Source organism: Sphaeramia orbicularis, chromosome 16 (genome assembly GCF_902148855.1).
Source record: "Sphaeramia orbicularis chromosome 16, fSphaOr1.1, whole genome shotgun sequence".
In the NCBI taxonomy this organism is placed as follows: Eukaryota; Metazoa; Chordata; class Actinopteri; order Kurtiformes; family Apogonidae; genus Sphaeramia; species Sphaeramia orbicularis.
Window position 1 is genome coordinate 28,812,270 of NC_043972.1, and position 20,190 is coordinate 28,832,459.

Genomic DNA, 20,190 nt, shown 5'->3' on the forward strand with positions numbered 1-20,190 from the left:
AACACGCTAATTTAGCAGATCCTACTAAATAAAAGCTGTGCCGTTGCATTGGTTGCATTTATTACCCTGATAAATATTTGCATTGACTTTTAATTTGCCAGTGACCTCATGCAGGCCGGTCAGGGTCAGCCATCGGGTCGCATGTGGCCTGCGGGGCTTACTTTGCCCAGGTCTGGTCTATACAGATATTTACTAGTTGATATTATTATGTACTCACCTTTTGTATTTGCTGCCTTTCTTTTATTTATTTTATTTTTCATCTGTTATGTTTATGAGATAAAGAGCATGTCGAGTCTGTCACCACAGTTAATTGTTAATTATATACTACCTGTTCTTGTATGGAGAAACATATTAAGTTTGCCATGTACCGAACCTATGAAAAGTTCAATAAAACATTTAATAACAGGCATCATATATTAAAACTGCACATTTTTCTTAAGACAAGTCAGGTTAGTCAGGAGAGTTCTTAAATGTAAATATTTTCATAATGTAATTTTATTTATTGTCACATTAAACCAAGAAGAAAAAAAATAGAAATGTCATTATTCATAGGTTATTATGTTGTTATTTTGCTTGATGTCTACTGACTACTTGAAGGATCTGGTTGACATGAGTTCATTTGCATAAACTACCACCTCTCAGCTGTCAAGGTAAAATGAGGGTGTTTAAGATGGGGGTACTCTGTGGGAATATTTAGGGACCCTTTTAGGAGTATTGGACACGTAGGGCCCTTCTAGCCCTGTCAGTCAGTTCTGCCAGCTGCAGCCATGTTGGAAAAGCTTAGGCTCCAGCAGCAGCAACAGCAGCAGCAGCAGCAGTAACAGTGCTAACGGTTAGCGTCAGTGGACACCGACAACCGGGCACGGCGCTGTTGTGGACAAAAACAGACTGGGAGAGGGATTCAGAACAGACACAGCCACCAAGCCCGGTCTCATACCAGCGGGTCGGAGTGTTAAATTGTATTATTGTGGCTGGAAAAGGTGGCTGGTTCCAGAGAGTAGGTGCGGCCGGGCTGTGGGTCGACACAGGGTGAGTATTGATCTTTCTTGGGGGCGGATTGAGTGGGAATAGCCCACCGTTAGCCGAGTTAGCTTAGCATTAAATGGGGTAACAGACACAGACAATGGGGTAAACGCAAACGCAGGGGGCAGTTGTTGCGTGTTTAGGAGCAGGTATGAGGGTGTATAGAAAAAATATTACGAGCTAATTGATTCGTCAGACTGGTCATTTTGACACCGTGAAGTCATTTGTATTCCTAACAGACAGTGGTGCAGTGGCCGAAACCACCCCTCTGTGTTTCTCTGGTAGGTGCAAAGGTCCAAGCCAGGCAGGATTTCTGTCATCCAGAGCCACAACGCTAGCAAAACATCTGGGTTTTGTTCAACAATCAGTGACTTAGACAGGGACTCATTGTTGCAAGCACCGGTTGTAAGACAAAAGGGGGCAGTTCTTACCAAAATCTGTGCGTCTCAAATGTTTGGGGTTGCTTTGCTGCCTTGTCGATCACACTAAATACACTTACCCTGGTTCTAGGCCCATTGAAATGTATTAATATATGAATTCAGTCTGATTTAAGGACTGTAAATCATTGCTGTAGCATAGTCTGATAGGATTAAACCAATATTTGACCGCAATGGTGAAATTTACTGTACTAAACATAGCACCCAGAAGCCCTGTGGTTGTGATTTGTCAGCCTGTCTCTTGGGTGTTAGGGGTTTGGGAGTCAAAGAGCAGCTGTCATGTCTCCTACAGATTTTTGTTTTCCTGTCTGTTCTCCACATCTTGTTTCCTGCCTTTATGAGAGTGTTGCCCTTATCACATCCCCATACATGCTCACTGACAGTCATACTGTAGGGTCAGGACCCCACGGCGTATACACAGATTTTTAGACATGGTTGTGGACAAAGAAGTTCATAAAATATTGAATGTTACTCCTCTGGGGGATTAATTAAATGAGCACTCAGAGTATGACTCAGAGCTGTTCATAATTGACAAATCCGTCACGTATTCTTGAGAAAAGCATGTGAGATTTTTTTGCGTTAAAGTAATTTTCAAAACATCTCACTTCCTTACAGTTTCATGATGTCACTTCCCTCTCAATGGACCTTTTTTTAAGTGTCATTGAAAGTCTAGTTAATGTTTAGTAGATTGTAGCTCTGTCTGTTAGTGGTGATGTCGATTGTCTGATGAGTAGTGTTTTTCAGGTCTTTTTTAAAGTTTTATTTTAATTATTCATTATAGTAATTGTAGAAATAAAAAACACATTTGGTAGTAGAAATCATCAGTCTGCACATTTGATATTTGTGCAAGAGATGAATGGAGCAGCTTAGTTTCTCCTCTTCCGTAGGTTCTACTAATCCGATCAGGTAGGGATGGGGAAAGCAGCAATGAGTGTGTTATATTTAATCTATACACCTGTCTGCTTTCAGTCAGAGAATAAGGTGAGAGACAAAGAGTACTGGCTGAAACCGAGGGAAGAGGTGAACTGAGGAGCAGAAACAGGAGCTTTAGGAGGAGAAGGTAACGTCTGTTTTGTAATGAGACTCAACCCCCAGGTGTGTCAGTCCAAAACAATCAGTGGGCGGGTGTTTTCCCTCTCCTATAAGTGACAGCATACAGTACAACTAGGAAGTGGAGCGATCGAAAGAGAACATAGAGGCGTCTGTGATTTAGCAGAGGTTTAGCCCTCTGCCGACTGCCAACATGCAGTTCTGGGATTTCCTGGGCTGCACCAATGGAGGTATGTACGTGTGGAGACATACTGATTGCTCAGAGAACGGGCTAGGTCGTGATTGGACTCTGGTGTATGGGTACTCTGTGTGAGTGCAGGTAGAGAGGGTCTGGCAGGTTGAGGGCTGGAAAGGAATTTGTGCTGCTCACCGCTGTGCAAGCAGTTGCATGTGAAAACCTCACAGACAGGTAGAGTGTGGTGCACAAACAAAGACACTGAAGGCTCTGTTACGGTGTCAGCCTCCACTGTTTTCCTTTGATAAACCTGGTTGTTTGTGTCCAACTACAGATTTGACAAGTGAATAAATTGGGACGAATGAAGTGTTTACCACTATTTGTTGCCCTGTATAGGTTTTGCTTGCCAGACTTGTCTCCACAAAACATAGCGTACACCAAATGACTGCTGCCTCATCTTTAAGAAGTGTTCTCTTGTGACTTTTTCATTTCACAGTTTTCTGCAGTCACCTTGTCTCACAAAACTACAGGTGTGATGGCAAGAAGACTGCTACTCCTGGAGTACTAGCCTAATTGTTATTCCAACAGCAGTTGTCGTCATTGCTAATCGTACTGTGACTATCACAGCCACGGAGGCTACTTTTAATAGAGTGCTGTCACACTTCATAAACACACTTGATGTCTTTGACAAGGAGAGACAAAACCTTCACAGCTGCGATTTAACAACCTGCTTATTCATAGGGGTCAGTTTGACTGTAAGGATTACATTCATCTCGTTTATATTTTATGTTACCATGCCTAGTAATGCTTTAAACCCATCAAGCACACGTAACCCTGCATGGGATTATATGTGCATACTTATTTTTGTGTTTTTTTTCCCACTGTTTACTGTATGGGTAGGAACTACATGAAACCTAATTTTTTTTTTTTTTTTAACTCTTTTGGATTGCATTGTCTGGGCAGACTTGCACCACAAAGAGTTAAACATCAGATTTCTGCTCCCATTTAGATGTAGCTATACAACCACAGGCCACAGTGATCAGATGTCACTTGTGTTGTCCACGGGGCTACATTTAATCCGTCTTTTGACAGCAGAGTATGGAGACAAGCGACACACATTTGGCTACTGCTACTTAAATTTCCTGACATGTAAGAAATACTGAAAGCATGTAGTAAACCATTTGTGTTTTTGTCATGTCATAGAGCATATATACTATAGTTAGAGTTAAACAGCTAGTTTGATGTTTCTTTTGACTCGCACTCAGTTGTGTGAGGTAATTATGGAGTCAGTGTGTTACCTACGGTAGATTAAATGTACACTATATTTAAAATTTTTTCCTTGCTTTATCATGGCATTAGACAGCCCCTTTTGTTGGGGATTAGAAGCCAAATATCGCTCTCTCCAAAGCCACAGGACTCCTTTGACAAAACAGCAATTTTATGTCACAAAACACAGGAATTGCTTATGTTATTTTGGTTATTTTGGTTCAGATTCAACGTAACTCTGTATTCTGAACACACACCTTTATTCTTTAAAAGATGTGAAACTATGCCTTATGATCTCAGCTGAGATGTGTTGTCTCGTGCCTTTGCTTCAGTTGTGGTTATTTTATTGTGCTGTATTGAATTCCAAGATAGTTCAACTCCCAACACCCATCCTGTGCCTCGGGCCATGCTTTTTGCTGTTGAACTAATAGGTATAGTTAAGATACCTTATGGGTTATGTCATATTTGTTTCACTCATTAGCTTCTACCATAAAAAGCAGAATACTCTTTTCAGTTAGACTTTATCCACAATTCATTTTAAAGGTTCATTTACATGCGTTCAGTCCTGTGTTGTTACCTGAAAAGAGTATTGTGTCATCACCCCCTTCCCTTATTTGCATCCTGCTTTGCGTAAGTCATTCCATGTGGGTTGCACTCATTGTCAGGTGATCACACTCCAGATAAGACCAAACTTGAAACATATCCTCACAGTTTTGTTGTGCTGAACTTCTTACATAATGACAATAAATTCTGTTCTGTTCTATACTGTCGTATTCAGTTCAGTTCTGTTTCATTCTATTCTGTTCTATTCTATATCTGGCTGATAGAGTGTACAGTTATTTCTTGATGTGTATGTACATATGTTTCAATTTCTACAAGTGTGAAAGTTAGCATATGTCTCCTGACTCTCGATATACAGCAACATCTTTAAGGAACTGAAAATCAGACATCAGATTGTTGACGTATTACATTAGGGTGTCACTACATACCAATAGGCAGTGAAGCTGAACAATAGAGCATTCCATCAATATTTCCCTAAGAAACGACAAAAGACATGATTTAACAATTTCTTAAGGATGTAAGGACGTTATGTTTTGCCTCTGTTCTTGCAGCAGAAATGCATCTAACTGTAGTGTTTAAACAGCAGCCAGGCAAGTAAAGTAGCTGTCAAATACATGTTCACAAGATGGATGAACACAAGAAAACACTGTGTTCATTTTTAAAGTTCACAAATAGTTTCACCTATGTGTTTTTTAAAGGTCTGTTGCTGCAAAATTTTGCTCAGTGTTTAGAAGCTATTTATAGTCATCCATTGCTGAACACCTGTATTTGCAAATCACCTCCTTTTACATAGCATGAAGGATTTATTGTTTTATATGGGAGATTTTGCTGCAGGCACATTTACACACACATAAACACTCACATTGAAATGAATTAATGTAAAATCAGAAGCTTATATTTGAACAAGTTGATGTGATTTAGTCCTGAAACAGTTTGGGGACATTTCTTTTGCAGTGATCTGGATCAGTGTCTTTGTGACTGTTAATTCCACACTGGGGTAAGGCTGGAAAAATGGCTTGTAAAAAGACTTGTTTGTGTAAAATAATGCTAATAAAAAGCAAACTGTCCATGTTTTGAAACAGACAGCCACTGACTAAAAAGAAGGTCTGAAAGTGCAGGCAGCACTCTTGCCCCGTAAAACTCTTGATTTCACAAAAAAATCAAGTCCATTAACTTCTCATATGAAATGTCTAATCTGACTCATAGATGAATCATTGTCTTTCAGCCTCATCATTGATTTAATCATCTTGACAGTCGAGAGGTCTATTATAAATGCTTGTTATATCTAGATGGATGGAAATTGGTGTTAACAACATGTAACCGTGCATTCACACAAAGAAATACAGATGTGAAAAATGTAATTGTAAATCACATAGTCCTGTGGCATTACTAATGCAATAGTAATGTGTTTATAACTGCTACGTACAAGGACAGTGTCTTCATTAATGTTGTAGCCACTAGTAGGCTAATGTTATTCTTTTATTTCTGATATTGCACCCAGTCCTGCATCACTCTTATTCATTTTGGCAGGGTATTATTGTACTGTATTCTGACTGACTGATTTGTGCAGAGAAGCTGCAGAAGGCTGTCGTTGTTGTCTTGATGTTGGAATGGAGTTGTGCAATGCTGTTAGTGTGGTGTCAACTGTACCGTAGCCTCTGTGGTTTGCAGCCAGAGGCAATAGATTTCTACTCTGAGTGGGAGCGGGAAAGAAAAAGGCATGGAGTGTGAGGAGGAAAATGTGATAGAGTAGGAGGGTGCAGCTCTGAAGAGCGTTTATGCGTGTGAAAATGTTGAACCAGTACAAGTGACAGATGTCTCAGTACTGCTTTTGATAGTGGGTTCTTGTTTTGGGTAGTTCTTTCTGAAAGTGAAAGAGCTGGGTGTACAGTGAGGTCATATCTGGAGTGATGAGTAAATAAAGTTGCCAAGATGTTTCTACAAAGCAAGGGTTTGGTGTGTCTTTTTTTATTCTCATGTCAAAACAAAGATGTGTAAATGTATAAGGGTTAGTGATGTATAAGAATTTTCAACTGGCCTGTTTTAAAATACAAAAAAAGAACATCTGTCTCAAGTGTCCAGACATTATGGATGTTGTGTACACATACAATACATTCATGATAAAAAGTCAAAAGGAGTTATTCTCTATAAGTACATAAAATTGGTCTTTTAAGAAGTGCAAATCAGGGATACTATAAATATATTAGAATAGAAAATCAATTTCAACTGAAGACAGGTTTTCTAAACAGCCACATTGTTGCACCACATGGTATTTGGCACTTTAATAAAGTACAAATAACCAAGACTTTTAGAACATCTTTTATGTGAATGCATGTATGAGAATATAATGTATCTCTCCATGTGTTCACCATATTTCCTCAAATTGTGAAGATACCAGGACTGTATTAGCAGACATTTATTTCTCATTTTTTCTTTACCTATCCATCCAAATTCTGAACTGCTTGGTTGTTGTGAGAGACACAGAAGCCACTTTACACAGAGATCCTGGAAAAAAGGTGAGATGGGGTCCCACCTTTTTTCCACCATTGACCAATTTAGACAGCCAAACCAGCGGAGGAACAGAAGGGAGACATTCTGGACTTTTACACAGCGGACCTGTGTTCCGGAATCAAAGGGGCAGTGATGCAGTGTATAGTGTGACGTATAGCCTAACTTGCACGTTGGAAATACCCCGAGCATAGTGGTGTTGGCTAACCTCTCCATAGTTGGTCTGTCTCTCACCGTTCCACAAATGTTAGCATGAAAAGAGTCCTCCACCCAAAGTGACAGCAGCTTGTGGATCTCAGCATCTCCCCACCTCAACATCTTTCTGGTTGCATTGATGTTTGTTTACTGTACAAGGCCCGTACTCATTTTTAAATCCCCTCGGCAAGGGGGTCGCACACGCAATATGTCATCAAAATGTCACATTTTGGTTGCGGAACGAGAGGTGTTCCCTTTACATAGCGTTCCGGAATCATGATTCCACCTTTATCATGGCTCTGTTACTACTTCTGGAGGTGTTACAGAGCTGTGACAGAGGTGGGATCAAATGATCCCACCATTTCATTTACACAGACATTGTTCCGGAATAAAGGCAAAATTTTCCCGTAACAGAGGTGCTGTGTAAAAGGGGCTAGAGAGTTTCAGGAGCCTATCTTGGCTACCAATGGGTGAAGGTGGTGTACACCCTGGATATGTTGACATTTCATTGTGATGTAACTTCTACTAACAAAAAACATTCACTCATATTCACACTTGTGGGTGATTTAGACCAGTTTACCTATGAAGTGGCCGCTGCTGGAATCAATCCTAGGACCTTCTTGCTGTGAGTGTTAGGGATAAACACCGGCCCTACTAGTATTAGGAGGCATTTATTTCTCATTTTCTTAATATAATAAGTAGAAATGATCCTACGTGGTACAAATCTTTGTTTTGATTCACTTGGCTATATGATGTTAGAAGTGTGTTCTGCTTTTCTACAAAATGCAGCAGTTCCTTATCATTTCATAATAAAGATCATCTAGCCTTTCAGTTGCAGTAGCACATTACATGCCAGGCACCATAAGTTTACCTATATTTTTAACTGGGATTTATTTGAGAAATGGCTCTGAGCTTGCCCCTGGTTATTATTAGACACCTGCCTAATAATTCACTCCAGTTATTTTTGTTTAAGGAAATAAATCTTTTCTGAAGCAGAAAATGCAGGCGTTATGTCAGTGACCCATACACTAAAAACAGAAGTGTAGGTATGCTTCACAAAGCAGCAGTTACATAATTCAATTCACAGGTACATATTAAACATTTCAACACACAAAGTCTTTGAAGTATTTTACTGAAATCAAAGCTGGTCTCAAAAATGACTGTTACTTCTGTAAATGTTAAATTTATAACAGGTGAATATTAGTGTAACAATGAGGCAACGTCTAGTTAATTCCAGGTCTGGTGTTATGTTGATTTTGTTAATAGCATCCTACTTGTAGCCAACCATTAGGGTAAAACTGTGCCAGGAACAAATTGGATTATGTGATTACAGAAAATAAAGTGAAGTTGCAGAACACAAATTCAGCAGCAGTGAATAAAACTGAATGACATATTACTCTTCCACTGTATTATTTTATAGCTCAACTACATACAGTACTTAATCTTTACCAGATTCAGAATATGTGGTTGTAACATCAGTAAAATCAAAGGTTATGTCTGAGAGAAAGTGTGTGTGACTGTCTCCAAGGGAAAAGCTTTTTGTTGTGCATTGTGAGATGTTGATGTTCATCTGCGCAGTAAGAAATCTACCTTTTTATAGTACATATGTTGACCTATTTGAAAAGTCAAAATGTGCATATTACAGAAGTATTTGCAATGAAAATATGACAGCTTCAGGATGCGATAATTTAACAAATGAAAACAGTAACATTACTTACGAGGTAATTTGCTTTTACCTTTCCAAACTTAAATTCATTGTTGTCATTTGATTTAGTGTTTTTTTTTTTTTCTAGCATTAGCAGCATGCATATGTTATCATAAAATGCATCTCTTACTTTCACGCCTTTGTGTAAAGAACATACTGCAATACATTATGTATAGCAGGAGTGCGTTTAGATTCTAATTTATGCTTTTTATGGGACGTAGGGCTTCTCGGCTGTTGCTTAGTAACAGATGTCAGTGTCCCTTGTTGGACTTTGCTCATATTCCTGTCATTTGAGGTAAAATGAGTGGAAAGGTGACTGAGGCTATGAGACTGAGATTTTAGAGGTGAATGTGCCCAGTGAGTAAAGTTATTACAGCACGACAGAGCAGCTGTATTCTGCCAAGTCATGACTCCTGCCTGCTTTGCTCTAGCTGCTTTGAATGCAGAACATATTAAATCCTCCTGATTCATTAGAAGTGGTGCACAGTCACTGGTTAGCTAGCACAGGCAGACATTTTAACTTCTGCATGTGCTTAGTATGATTGGGAAACTGACTATAGTCTATCAGATAAAATATGTGATGATTTAGTATTTGTGAGTCAACTGTTTTGATTTGTATAACAGAAATGTAATCCATTTTGTATATCAATATTTTAAGGGTATTTTTGTCATGTTAACCATTCTTTGTCTGAATGAGTGCTATATTACAAATTAGGTTTTACAAAACTTTAAGAGCAATTTTGTTTGGGTTGCCTCAAGTGTTACAACTAGTTTTCACACTGTTGACTAAACATTGAGTTTCTCACTTTTCATTCATTCATTTCATTTGGTCTATAACATAATCAAAAATTGTGACAGATGTTGATCAGTTTTTGTTTAACCGGATGATGTCATGTCAGACCCACAAGCTAAAGATAGTCAGCTTAATGTCATAGAGGAGTAAAGAAACCAGAAATTCTCAAATTTAACAATCTGGGATCAGAAGATAGCTTTTTTCTGAAGAAATGGATTGGTTAACAAAACAGATATCAAAGTAAGCAATTGATTTATTAGTTAACAACTAATAGATTTATTCATTCTCTTGAAACTGACTCTTAAATGCCATGACTTGAGCCATCCATTACTATCTCATTGTAATCTATGCAATGCTGTATTAGACATTCATTTGTTATCCAGGGTTCCGGTGGGGTCTTAAAAAGTCTTGAATTTACAAATCTGCATTTAATACATTAAAAAAGTCTTGAAAAGGTATTGAATTTGGTATGGTAGGTCTTAAATTATGTTGCCATAAATGTATTTAAATGTGTTAAATGTCCAAACTGCAAAAAAGGAACGTTAGTCGACTCAGTTCCACCCGTTCCAACCCGACAATTTTTATCAAAATTAGGAACCAATTATCGCTAACTTTGCCCCGGTGAGAAATGACTTGGAACGGTAGGAATCAAGACATTGGAGTAAATAAATACATTTTCCTGAATTCTAGGAGTCATGAATTTTTGAAAATAAAATAGGCATTAAATTCTGTTCTAAGTAGTCTTAAAAACATCTTAAAAAGTCTTACATTTAATTGGTAGAAACCTTTAGGAACACTGGTTATCATTTAGCATTCTTTTCTCATTATGTGTATCTCTTTCCATTTCAGATATTTCCAGAATATCATACTACTCTGGTGAGTAACATTTTTAACATACTATGTAACATTTTTCAAGGCTGTAGTAATTATCAGAGTTTTTCCATTAACGCATGTACTAATGACATGGAACTGCATTCAGAGGTATACTGAAATGTTCCATGGTCCTTAGTTCCCATATCTCTCCATGACTGTTGCTAGGTAACTGATGATCCTATGTATATAAGGACTATGCATATTTGAAGCTTTGTGTTTGTCATTCTTGTGGACAGAAGCATAATTTACATTTCTTAACCTTTGTTTTGACAGTTTTCCTTTGGGAGAAGTGTTGCCAAAGTTGAGGTTAAACTTGAGGTTAAGTGAAACTTATAATGAGACAACATTCTGTAACTTTGCTGGAAGGTGACTGGCAGTGCAGCACCCAGTGGCCATTAACAACCATGGGAGTGCTTGCATTCTGTTGACAAGGATCACAAGTTCATCTCCAAGTGGAGAGCATACTAAACATTACATTCAGCCTCTGTAACTCAGTTAGGGAGGAATTTATGTAATGCAACCTTTTTAAATGGTGATATGAGTCAAAAAACAAGCTTAACACCACAGCACAATGGGCTACAGAATTTCTGATTAAGATTCACATTTTTGCAGCAGTAAAGGCAAGGCTGCATGATTAGAAATAGAAAAAGAAAGTGACAGCATTTAAGTGTCCATTCCCAAATGCTGGGCCATAGCAGAAGATTTATTTTAGTCTTCTAGAATAGTTTATGTCAGATTGATATCTGCTGCAAAACTCGAGCTAGAATTATACAATTTGGTGAAAAAGGAGTATTGTTGGAAATTTTGTGATTGGAATGAGTCTACTTACTATGAAGTAAGGTTGTTGATTAAAATGCAGATTACTCATGTTGAAATATGTGTTATTTTATTCAGCTCAATGTATGCAACCAGCAAAAAACAGACTTTAATTTGAAAGTTTTATGGAATGTTCAAAATATCACCATAAAATGCACACTGTTTATTTTCTTCCTCAAACTTTAAATCACTCAATATCCTCCTAAAAGAGGACCTTTTTAAATGTTCTACTTTTACAATCATACAGTTTCACCCATTGACATTAATTGTAAAGTCCTAGCTTGAGCTACTTGTCCCCATAATGTCTTACAAGATATAGAATAGATACAATCTTGTCAACAAATTGACTGATAACAGCATGTGCACATATATACAAGCCTACTTCTCATAGTAGAAGTTGTAGTTTATATTCATGTTTTGATAATTCAATTTAGTATGAAAGGTTAGTTTATATTTTATTTTACTGATGAAAGGGGAAAAATATGTAATCCATCCAAAAAAAACCCTAGACCCCCTATGGTCTGGCTAAATAGCATCTGAGTGGAGAATTAGCACCACCTACTGTTTACCTATTTTCTTATATCCTCCGGCAGTAAATGGCTGCTCTTCTTCATACGTTTCATCAGGTATTAGTGTTGCTTTATACTCAAGTGGTAGAATGAAGTAAACAGAATAAAGTAAATCAAATTATTCATTATTTATAGAATAATCAACTAAAATTTTATGATCGTGACAGTCTTAGTCATTTTATAAAATATTCAACATAAATGTATGTTTTCAGTAATTGGGGTTTATCAGAAGCACATCTCTTTGAAATGGTTGGTTTACCTGTTCAGGATAATGAGATGGGGTGATTCACAAATGGCAGTTCATTTATGTACAAATTTGCTCTTCTAATGATTTATAGATGAGGACAAATTGGGTAATAGTAGTTCATCATCTTTAAAAAAAAAAACTGAATCCTTAGAAAACATCCATGGAAAACAGTGGCACAGAATAATTCACTTTCAATAAGTATGAAAAACAGGAGAAGGGAAACAAGTGTTTCAAGAGGTCAAAGAGTGGAATGTATGGCTTCAGTTGTTAAGCTCTGATCCTGGTTAAACCTTGTGTGTGAATGTGGGACTGCTGGGCTTGTTTGTGCATATGGAAGACTGTTTACCAAAGTTAGTGATGATTAAAAGTGCACTCTCATTACCATATTTATGAGGACTGTCCAATCAGGGTGCTTATTTTCCATTGCAGCAACTCACAAATAGATTTCTGTATTCACTCACACACATACACACTCCCTTTGCCTGTTGGTGAACAGCTTTTTTCACAGTGTGCATGTACCAAACACCGAAACAGCAGAGGACAAACACTTGGCTCACACTTCGACTTTCAGTACCTTGCTCTTCCTCCTTTGCTGACATCCTCACATCCTCACTTTGCATTTACCTCAGCTTACACATAGATTTTTCCTCCTGCTACCAGTATGCACCCACTCATACTCTTGTATACGTACACCCTCCCTTTCTTACACCATACTCCGTCACTATACAGTCTCTTTGGTGCACTCAGTTCCACTGCTCAAGGATTGCGCTGGAGTGTGTGTGCATGTAGCTGCAGCAGCGTGTGTGTGTATGTGTGTGTGTGTGTGTGTGTGTGTGTGTGAAATTGGGGCTGATGTTGTGATGTAGTCGCTCTTTCGCTGCTACAGAAGAAAGCCTTCAGAAGCCAGACTGAGCGACACTCAGCTGACTGACTTTGAAACATATTTTTGGACGTTACCAACATCATTTGCGCTCCATAATCCTACTTTGATTCTGCCTCGTTTCTCGGCAATTTTTTGTCCCTGCTTTTTTTTTTTTTTTTTTTTTTTTTTTTTTTGTGCTCTCGTTAGGAGTCTGTCATTCAGTCGATGTCTCTCTCTGACATCAGATACCTGTTTTGACCTGGTTCACTCCTGCAGGCTCAGAGTGCTGTGGGAAAGCTTCGGAGGATCAGCTTCTCTCCCCTTTTTTTCATCCTGTTTTCCGTTATTTCCGCTTCTTCTCGTCTCTTCTCTACTCATTCTTCATTTCATTGATCAGCCTGTGTTCTTTTAACTGTCCTCCTTTTTCTTCTTCTATCCTTTCCCTGCACTTGTTCTCTTTTTCCCCTGCTGCGTCAGTCACTCTCCCTCACTATGCTCTATTTCTCTACGCCCCTCTTTGCCCTACATTCTCATTTCTTTCTTCACTGATGCCAGTTATTCCTTTCTTCCTTCTCTCATCCGACCTGCTGTCGACCATGGACCACATTGTGGAGTTCAAGAACAAACTACTTGTGGAAATGGTGCTTTCATGATCCAATACGGAGTCTATCTTTTGCCAGTGGGTTGTCAGTGTTATTTGGATTTGGATTATTGACATAGAATACCAGACTCAGTGAAGTGAGAGTTATGGCTGCAGGGAAGTGGCCGTCTCTGAATTTCACATCAAGGATTGATTAATTGAATCGTCAGCTCTCTACTGAAGACCTGTATTCGATATTTTGTGTGGATTTATTGGACTACTGGATGGCTTAATGGGTGAAGGAATCATTCATCAACCACAGAAGCCAGGCTTAAACTTCTGTTTGTGGAGGCTTAAACTGTGCTGAAGTGTCTTTGAACAACAACCTGACGTTTTTACCTCCTCAAGAGATCTGTCCCCTTAAGGAGGAGAGAAAAAGTAGGGCTGCTTCATAGGAATCACTGCATATCCCATTGCACAATGGTAAAGGTGTTTCTGGTGGGTTAAAGGTCATGACATATTGGATGGACCTCAGTCTAAGACTGCTTCCTTGCATCCTGACATAATACAATGCTTTAGCTCGCTCTAGGAGAGAGAGTAACATTCTTGTGACTTTTGTTTGTTGGAAAATATATAGGCTACATGTAGTATTTTACTTAATACTTTTGTCAAGAAATCTGATGTGCTGATCAGCTAGGATTCAGACATGTACTTGTGGCTGTCAGAAGCTGAGTAAGACATTTATCTCTTAAAGGTGGAAAGATTTGGAACATCTCTATCAGCTGGACTTGGATCCTGATAATAGACGAAGAGCTGGAGTGGCTGCCAGGGACAGCAGAGACATAGACTGAGTGCTATATTCACTCTTGTTGGGGTATCTGCTGTGTCACCACATTTACAGTACAAAGGATATTTGACATCTTCTCTGGTCTTTTTCTGGGCTCTTTGCACAAGTTGGTGACCACCCTAGATCTGTGTTTTCTGTGGCCGTCTTCTAAAGTTTCATTGACAAACCACTGTAACAGAATGCTAACCAGCAAAAGGTCTCAAATTTTTTGGATTTTTGTATCTGCACTTTTTTTACCATACTCAAATTTGGCTACCAGGGATTTGAAGTGGTTGCAGTAATCCACTTTAAGAGCCAGTCCAAGGCTCTATGCTGTTTTGGGGGCTCACTGGTTTTGTCTGGGCCCTTTGGCCAGACCAGGAAAAGCCCCCATACAGAAAAAATGGAGAACAGCGGCTGTATCCCACTGTGCTGGAGCAAGGGGGCCTGCATCTATGCTCAACACCCATTACCAAGTATGTACTAAAAGCTGAAGAAAACATGCTACATACATGCAGCCTACAATGTATAGCTTGCAGTGTGATATGATCTGGTATTCTGTCAGCAGTGTTTTAACTAAATACTAATGCATTTCTAACTGCCTATTATTTTGCAGTGATGAAAGCAGGTTGTAGCCTTGACCAACATCGCTTACACTCACAGAGCTACATTGTGTTGAGGGCCCTTTTCTCTAAAAGACTACTGAAGTCTTGTCACATCATTTGCCAGGATTATAGCTATTGTGAGCTGCAATTAAGATGGTGAATAAGACTGTGTCAGAATATGGGTGTTATAAGTAGCTCTGATGGCACTAAAATAGCTTAAAATACACACGCGCATTAGTCGGTGGTCGGTCACTTGGTTCATGTACGAAGAAATGGGCGCTCATAGGAAAACATTGTTTTCAGGCTAATGGGAAACTGACATTTAGACCAGCATGGGCTTTTTTATCATGTGACATTGATGGCACATTTGATTGCTTTGGCTCTAGCCACATTAATATGGATATTTTTCTTAATATATTTATGATTTAAATTTTGACAAATCCTCTGATGGATGAAAAAATCAACTACAAATACTCAAACAAACATACAAGGCCAGTAGGCCTCGATACAGTCTATATCAACAATGTGATGAATATTTTGAGCATGCATAGTGAGCTTAGTTTCTAGGCAATAAAGCAAAAACTGAAGACATAGAGGCATTTGCATGCTAGTGAAGTGTTGCCGCAGCATCAAACTTGTAATTCTAAATGCTACCCAAAACACAGCGAAACCAGGGTACAGAGTTGTTGTTTCACACACATGCTCTTTGCACAAAGTTATGTCTTTTATTTCCTAAACTTGTGCCCCCATAGATAGAAATAAACTTGCTGAAAAGTTTTTAAAAGTTTTAAAAAGTCTAAAGCTAAAAGGTGAGGATGAGAAATGTTTTGTAAAATATCCATAGCAGTGTGCGTAGTCCCTTGATAGTTTTATTAGTAACACCTGTATTTTTCTTGCCATAACAAATCATATCACATGCTTTAATAAATGTCCATTGGACAGTTGTATTTTCTATGTATATACAGTGTGTAGATTTGAGGGGCATCCTTTGCAGAATGGAGAAGAGAAAGAGAGGGGGAGGGCTGAGGAAATGGTTTGAGGATGAGAGAAAGATGAGAGGGAGGAAGGAAGGGAAGTGGTTCAATAGGAGAGCAGGATCAAATGGAGATGCAACGGCAGGAACAAAAAGGTTTGTGAGTATATGAGATGAGCGACAGGAGGAGATTATGACGTGGAGGAGAAAAGAGCTGTAGATGAAGGGGGAGGAAAGAAGGGTATAGGAGATTTGACATGAGAGGAAAGGAAAGGAAAAGATGGAGGCTTTTCACAGAAAGACAAGAAAGAGAGAGAGATAAATGTGATAAACAGTCAACTGAAGAGAAAAGAAAGGAACTGAGAGAAAGACAGAGACACAGGCTCCCCCAGGATTGTGCTAACCCCAGTAACCCAGATACCAGTTAGAAGAGGAGATAAATCGTACTGCTGTGGCTACGGGACAGAGCTCAGCTCCAGCCCACTGTGGTTTAACAGGCCGACTGTCAGTGTGTGGAACCCCACTGAGAGTGGGGGTGGTGGGGCTGGCAGCCGCCTGCTCCCCTCCTTGGATGGCCTAGTTGATCTGAATCCTTCTCTTTTCTCAGTGAGTTTGTGAAGGCATCTATGTCAGGATGTGAGGAGTTGTGTTGGTGCATTAAAAAATGGTTTCATCTGTTCTATCCTGTCCTGTACAGTGTACCTATTTTAAAGCTATTTGGGGTTTTTGCATTTATAGGTTTTTTTTTGCTCTTGTCTGAATCAGTTGCTGAGTTTATAGACTTGGAACATTTTCCTCTTGAAAGGGTTTCTCTTAATACAGATAAAAGTCCATTAAGGCAAAATGCATTATCAAGCAGCTAAGAACGCTCAGACTTGAAGTGAACACCTGAGAGTTGGTTAGATCACATTCCAACCACAAACAATCTGCTCTTGAGTTCATTTGAGGCTGTACTAAGGCCTTTTAGAGGAGGTGGTCTTGGTTATTTTGGTGTGCACCCAAGTGCGATTACTGTGTTCACACCTGCCAAAACGAATCAGAGCAGGGGGGGCGAACAAACTGGAGTCTGATTAAACATGACTTAAGAATGCAAAAATGAACCCTAAAATAGGGATTTTTCTTAATGTGTCATCCATTTGTTTTGTTACTCCAAACGTGATTTGACATTAGCTACCTTAAGAATAGCTTTTGTTTGTGTGTATGTCCATATTTGTCTGATGGAATATTATATGAGAAGACAATACTGTTAAGAAGTCAACTTAGACGTCTCATTTATCAGATCTATTGGTGCTGTGCTATACATTGTAAAACAGCTAAATCATGCCTTCATATGTTTTAGATATCCATCAGCTGATCACACAAAACACAACGTTTTTCTAGCACGTTAGAGAGCAAAGTAGTAAAATCCAGGCACAAAGGTACAGGTATGTCTTCTTCTGTAATAGGATTTTCTAAAGCTAATGAAGTATTTAGGTTAGGGGTACGTGCGTGTGATTTTGTGTGTTTTTCTGTGAGTGAATGAAGTGGTGTTTTTACAGCATTTCAGTGTTTTATATAATCAGATTACTGATTGAGTGAGCATATGGCAGACTATGGTAGCCTGTGACTCTATAGCCCCTCTGGTGTAACTGCTTCTATTTAAAAACGAGTTGCCGTCAAAATAATGTCCCCAATACATTTTTTATCAGACTCCTCTGAGACAAGGAACGAAGTCAGAGTAAAAACACGGAGAGCAAATGAAGGTGTGCTTTGGTATCTCAACATATCTGCTTAAATTTAAGTTTTATCCTTGAGTTATTATAAATTGTCTGGGAGGCAATGACTCTGTTTGCATTAATAAACCAATATATCTCATTACCCTGATATACTGAACCTGGCACCTGATTGTTCATATTAAAGCTTTATTTTTGTTGAACATTGTACTGGAATATTCAACTAGTCAGAGAAAATATCTTTCATCTTTTTGTTTATTTTCTTCACGTCTTTCACATGTAGATTTGGTGTTTATTACTAGAGTTTGACAGAAGAGCAGCCTTTTAAAAAGAGGTTTCTAGCATTGATCTGCAACCCTTACATGTTACATTAACAAAAATTAGCAAAATGACACTGAAATATTACTATTTATTGGGATAGTTATTCAGAGGATCAGTAGATGATAAAATCTCTGCTTGTATTCTTTTAATGAGATGTTATAGTGGCATAATTAAAGCAGCAGCACACTGTGCTACTTTAGGGATTGAAGCCACCTAATAATCCTGTATTATCATAGCTACTGTGGTATCATTTTAACTGGATAATAATACTAATACTGTGAGATGGACATTTGTAATCTGATCTGCACTAATCTGTTGTATTAAAGTATCGAGGGTCTCTTGGGTCAGTGGCTCTGGTCATGTCTGTGTCATTTGCACACAACCCTAAATTTATACAATAGTTTGACTCTGACCGTGACTACAGAAAAAAACATGAAGTAAACTATTTTAATGCATATCCGTAAGATTGGTGCACACAGAGTTTCAGACACACACTAGTGATACAGTAAGTACTTGCAGTAAAACGCTGAGTCGGGTTATAAGATAGATAATTCCCTCCTGTACACTTCGGTTGCAGTCACACACATAAAAAGGCAAGTGTTTCACTGTCATTGAAGAGGTAGCTGTAGGTCAAACTGGTAAAAGTGCTGAACCAACACTCCTTCTGTTACAGTTTCTGTTTCTTCACATAAAATGATCTGGCAATGACCTGAACGCAACGCACAAAAAAGCTAGTGCTGAATGAAGTGATGTCATGTTTTTTTTTGTTTTCTACATGCTTTTTAGAAGCTTAATCTACAGTATTAATACAAATATAGATTATTATGTGCAGCAATTTTTTTTTTCTTTTTTTTTTTTGTTGATTTATTGATCTGATGTCATCCTACATCATAATCAGATCTTGGAGCATTGAATAACGTAAGAGATGATAATGATACAGATCAGTTTTAGACTGGAAAAGTCATTGGCGCCCTATAAAACGATCAATACTGGGGAAAATTGATTTGGATTATTGTCTCAGATTTAGTTTACTGCCACATGATAGGCAGATTTTACCGAAGATAGCTACCATGTGGGATATCCAGGAAGTCACTGCATTTGGCATGGGATACAGTAGAGTTATAGTTCTGTTTGTTCAAACACAAGAATAAAATGAACCTAGAGTCAAGCAAATATTGTGCAAAAGTACCTAAAAGAGATTAAATATGTTAATGTGTTAGAGAGAGTGAACATAGTTGTGAATATGTGTGCTTACTTTCAGTAGAAGTCTGCATTTGTGAGGCACTGCAGGATAAAAAAAAAAAACCTCTATTGTAGCCTTGTTCTGCAGCCATTAATTAAATGTGAAGCCTGCAAAGAAAGAGAAACAATAGCTTTTTTTTCCCCCTGAAGTCAACCTCCTTTTCTGAACTTGGCTTAATTTGATTTTGCAGGTTATTCATTCACAAAGACTTATTTTAAAGTAAATTATTCAGTATTTAGGTTTCTATAAAACAAGCACCAAGTTACTTCACTAATGAGTTCACTTAAAGACAAATGTATCGGCTAGACTGAACTAGATGATAGATTTATTAGTTGACTCCTTTGTTTCTAAGAATGAATTTATTTAGCCTTATTTATGTTAAGTTCATTAGGTGGTTCTGAAAAGACCTTTTGTCTGTTTTGCTGATTGATACTAACTCTTACTTATTTGAAGCACATAACCGTTTCTGAACGCACCAGGTTCCCTACTGGAAGCTCAGCTGCTGTATAGGCATGCAGCCTTGTGCATGCACTTGTACATAATAACATCTACATTTGCTGCTCCACAATCATAATTTGTTGTTTCAGTTGTGTCACGTTTTATTTCTACTTCACATGGAGTTCATCTGTACAAGCTTTCTGTTCAGGGTTTAGTTTTTACTGTAACTTGAATAGTATATAATGAGCAGAATTATGAATGAAAGATGTCTTATAACAGAGGCTGGTTTGAGTGGTTTACTGGCTCAGCTGCTTTTAAAACAGATGATAAAGCACTTTTCTTTGCATAGCCTTATTTCTTTTAAGTGTCACTTTTCCTCTCCTTTGCTATATTATGCTTGTCTCTCCAATTC

At 38.3% G+C, this 20,190-nt stretch overlaps 1 protein-coding gene across 11 annotated transcripts in view; it reads left to right on the forward strand.

Moving 5' to 3' along the window:
* The first annotated feature begins 834 nt into the window (after positions 1 to 834).
* Positions 835 to 20,190, forward strand: part of LOC115434972 (focal adhesion kinase 1-like) — a 64,983-nt gene continuing 45,627 nt past the window's right edge. For 5 of the 11 annotated variants that reach the window (XM_030157130.1, XM_030157131.1, XM_030157123.1 and 2 more), the window contains exon 1: positions 13,326 to 14,962. In XM_030157130.1, coding sequence (XP_030012990.1) covers positions 14,890 to 14,962 — 73 coding nt within the window. In that variant the 5' untranslated portion in view covers positions 13,326 to 14,889. Of the gene's footprint in view, positions 1,030 to 2,688; positions 2,741 to 10,562; positions 10,590 to 13,324; positions 14,963 to 20,190 lie in introns of those variants that run through there. The other 6 variants (XM_030157121.1, XM_030157129.1, XM_030157127.1 and 3 more) reach the window with 5 other exon arrangements.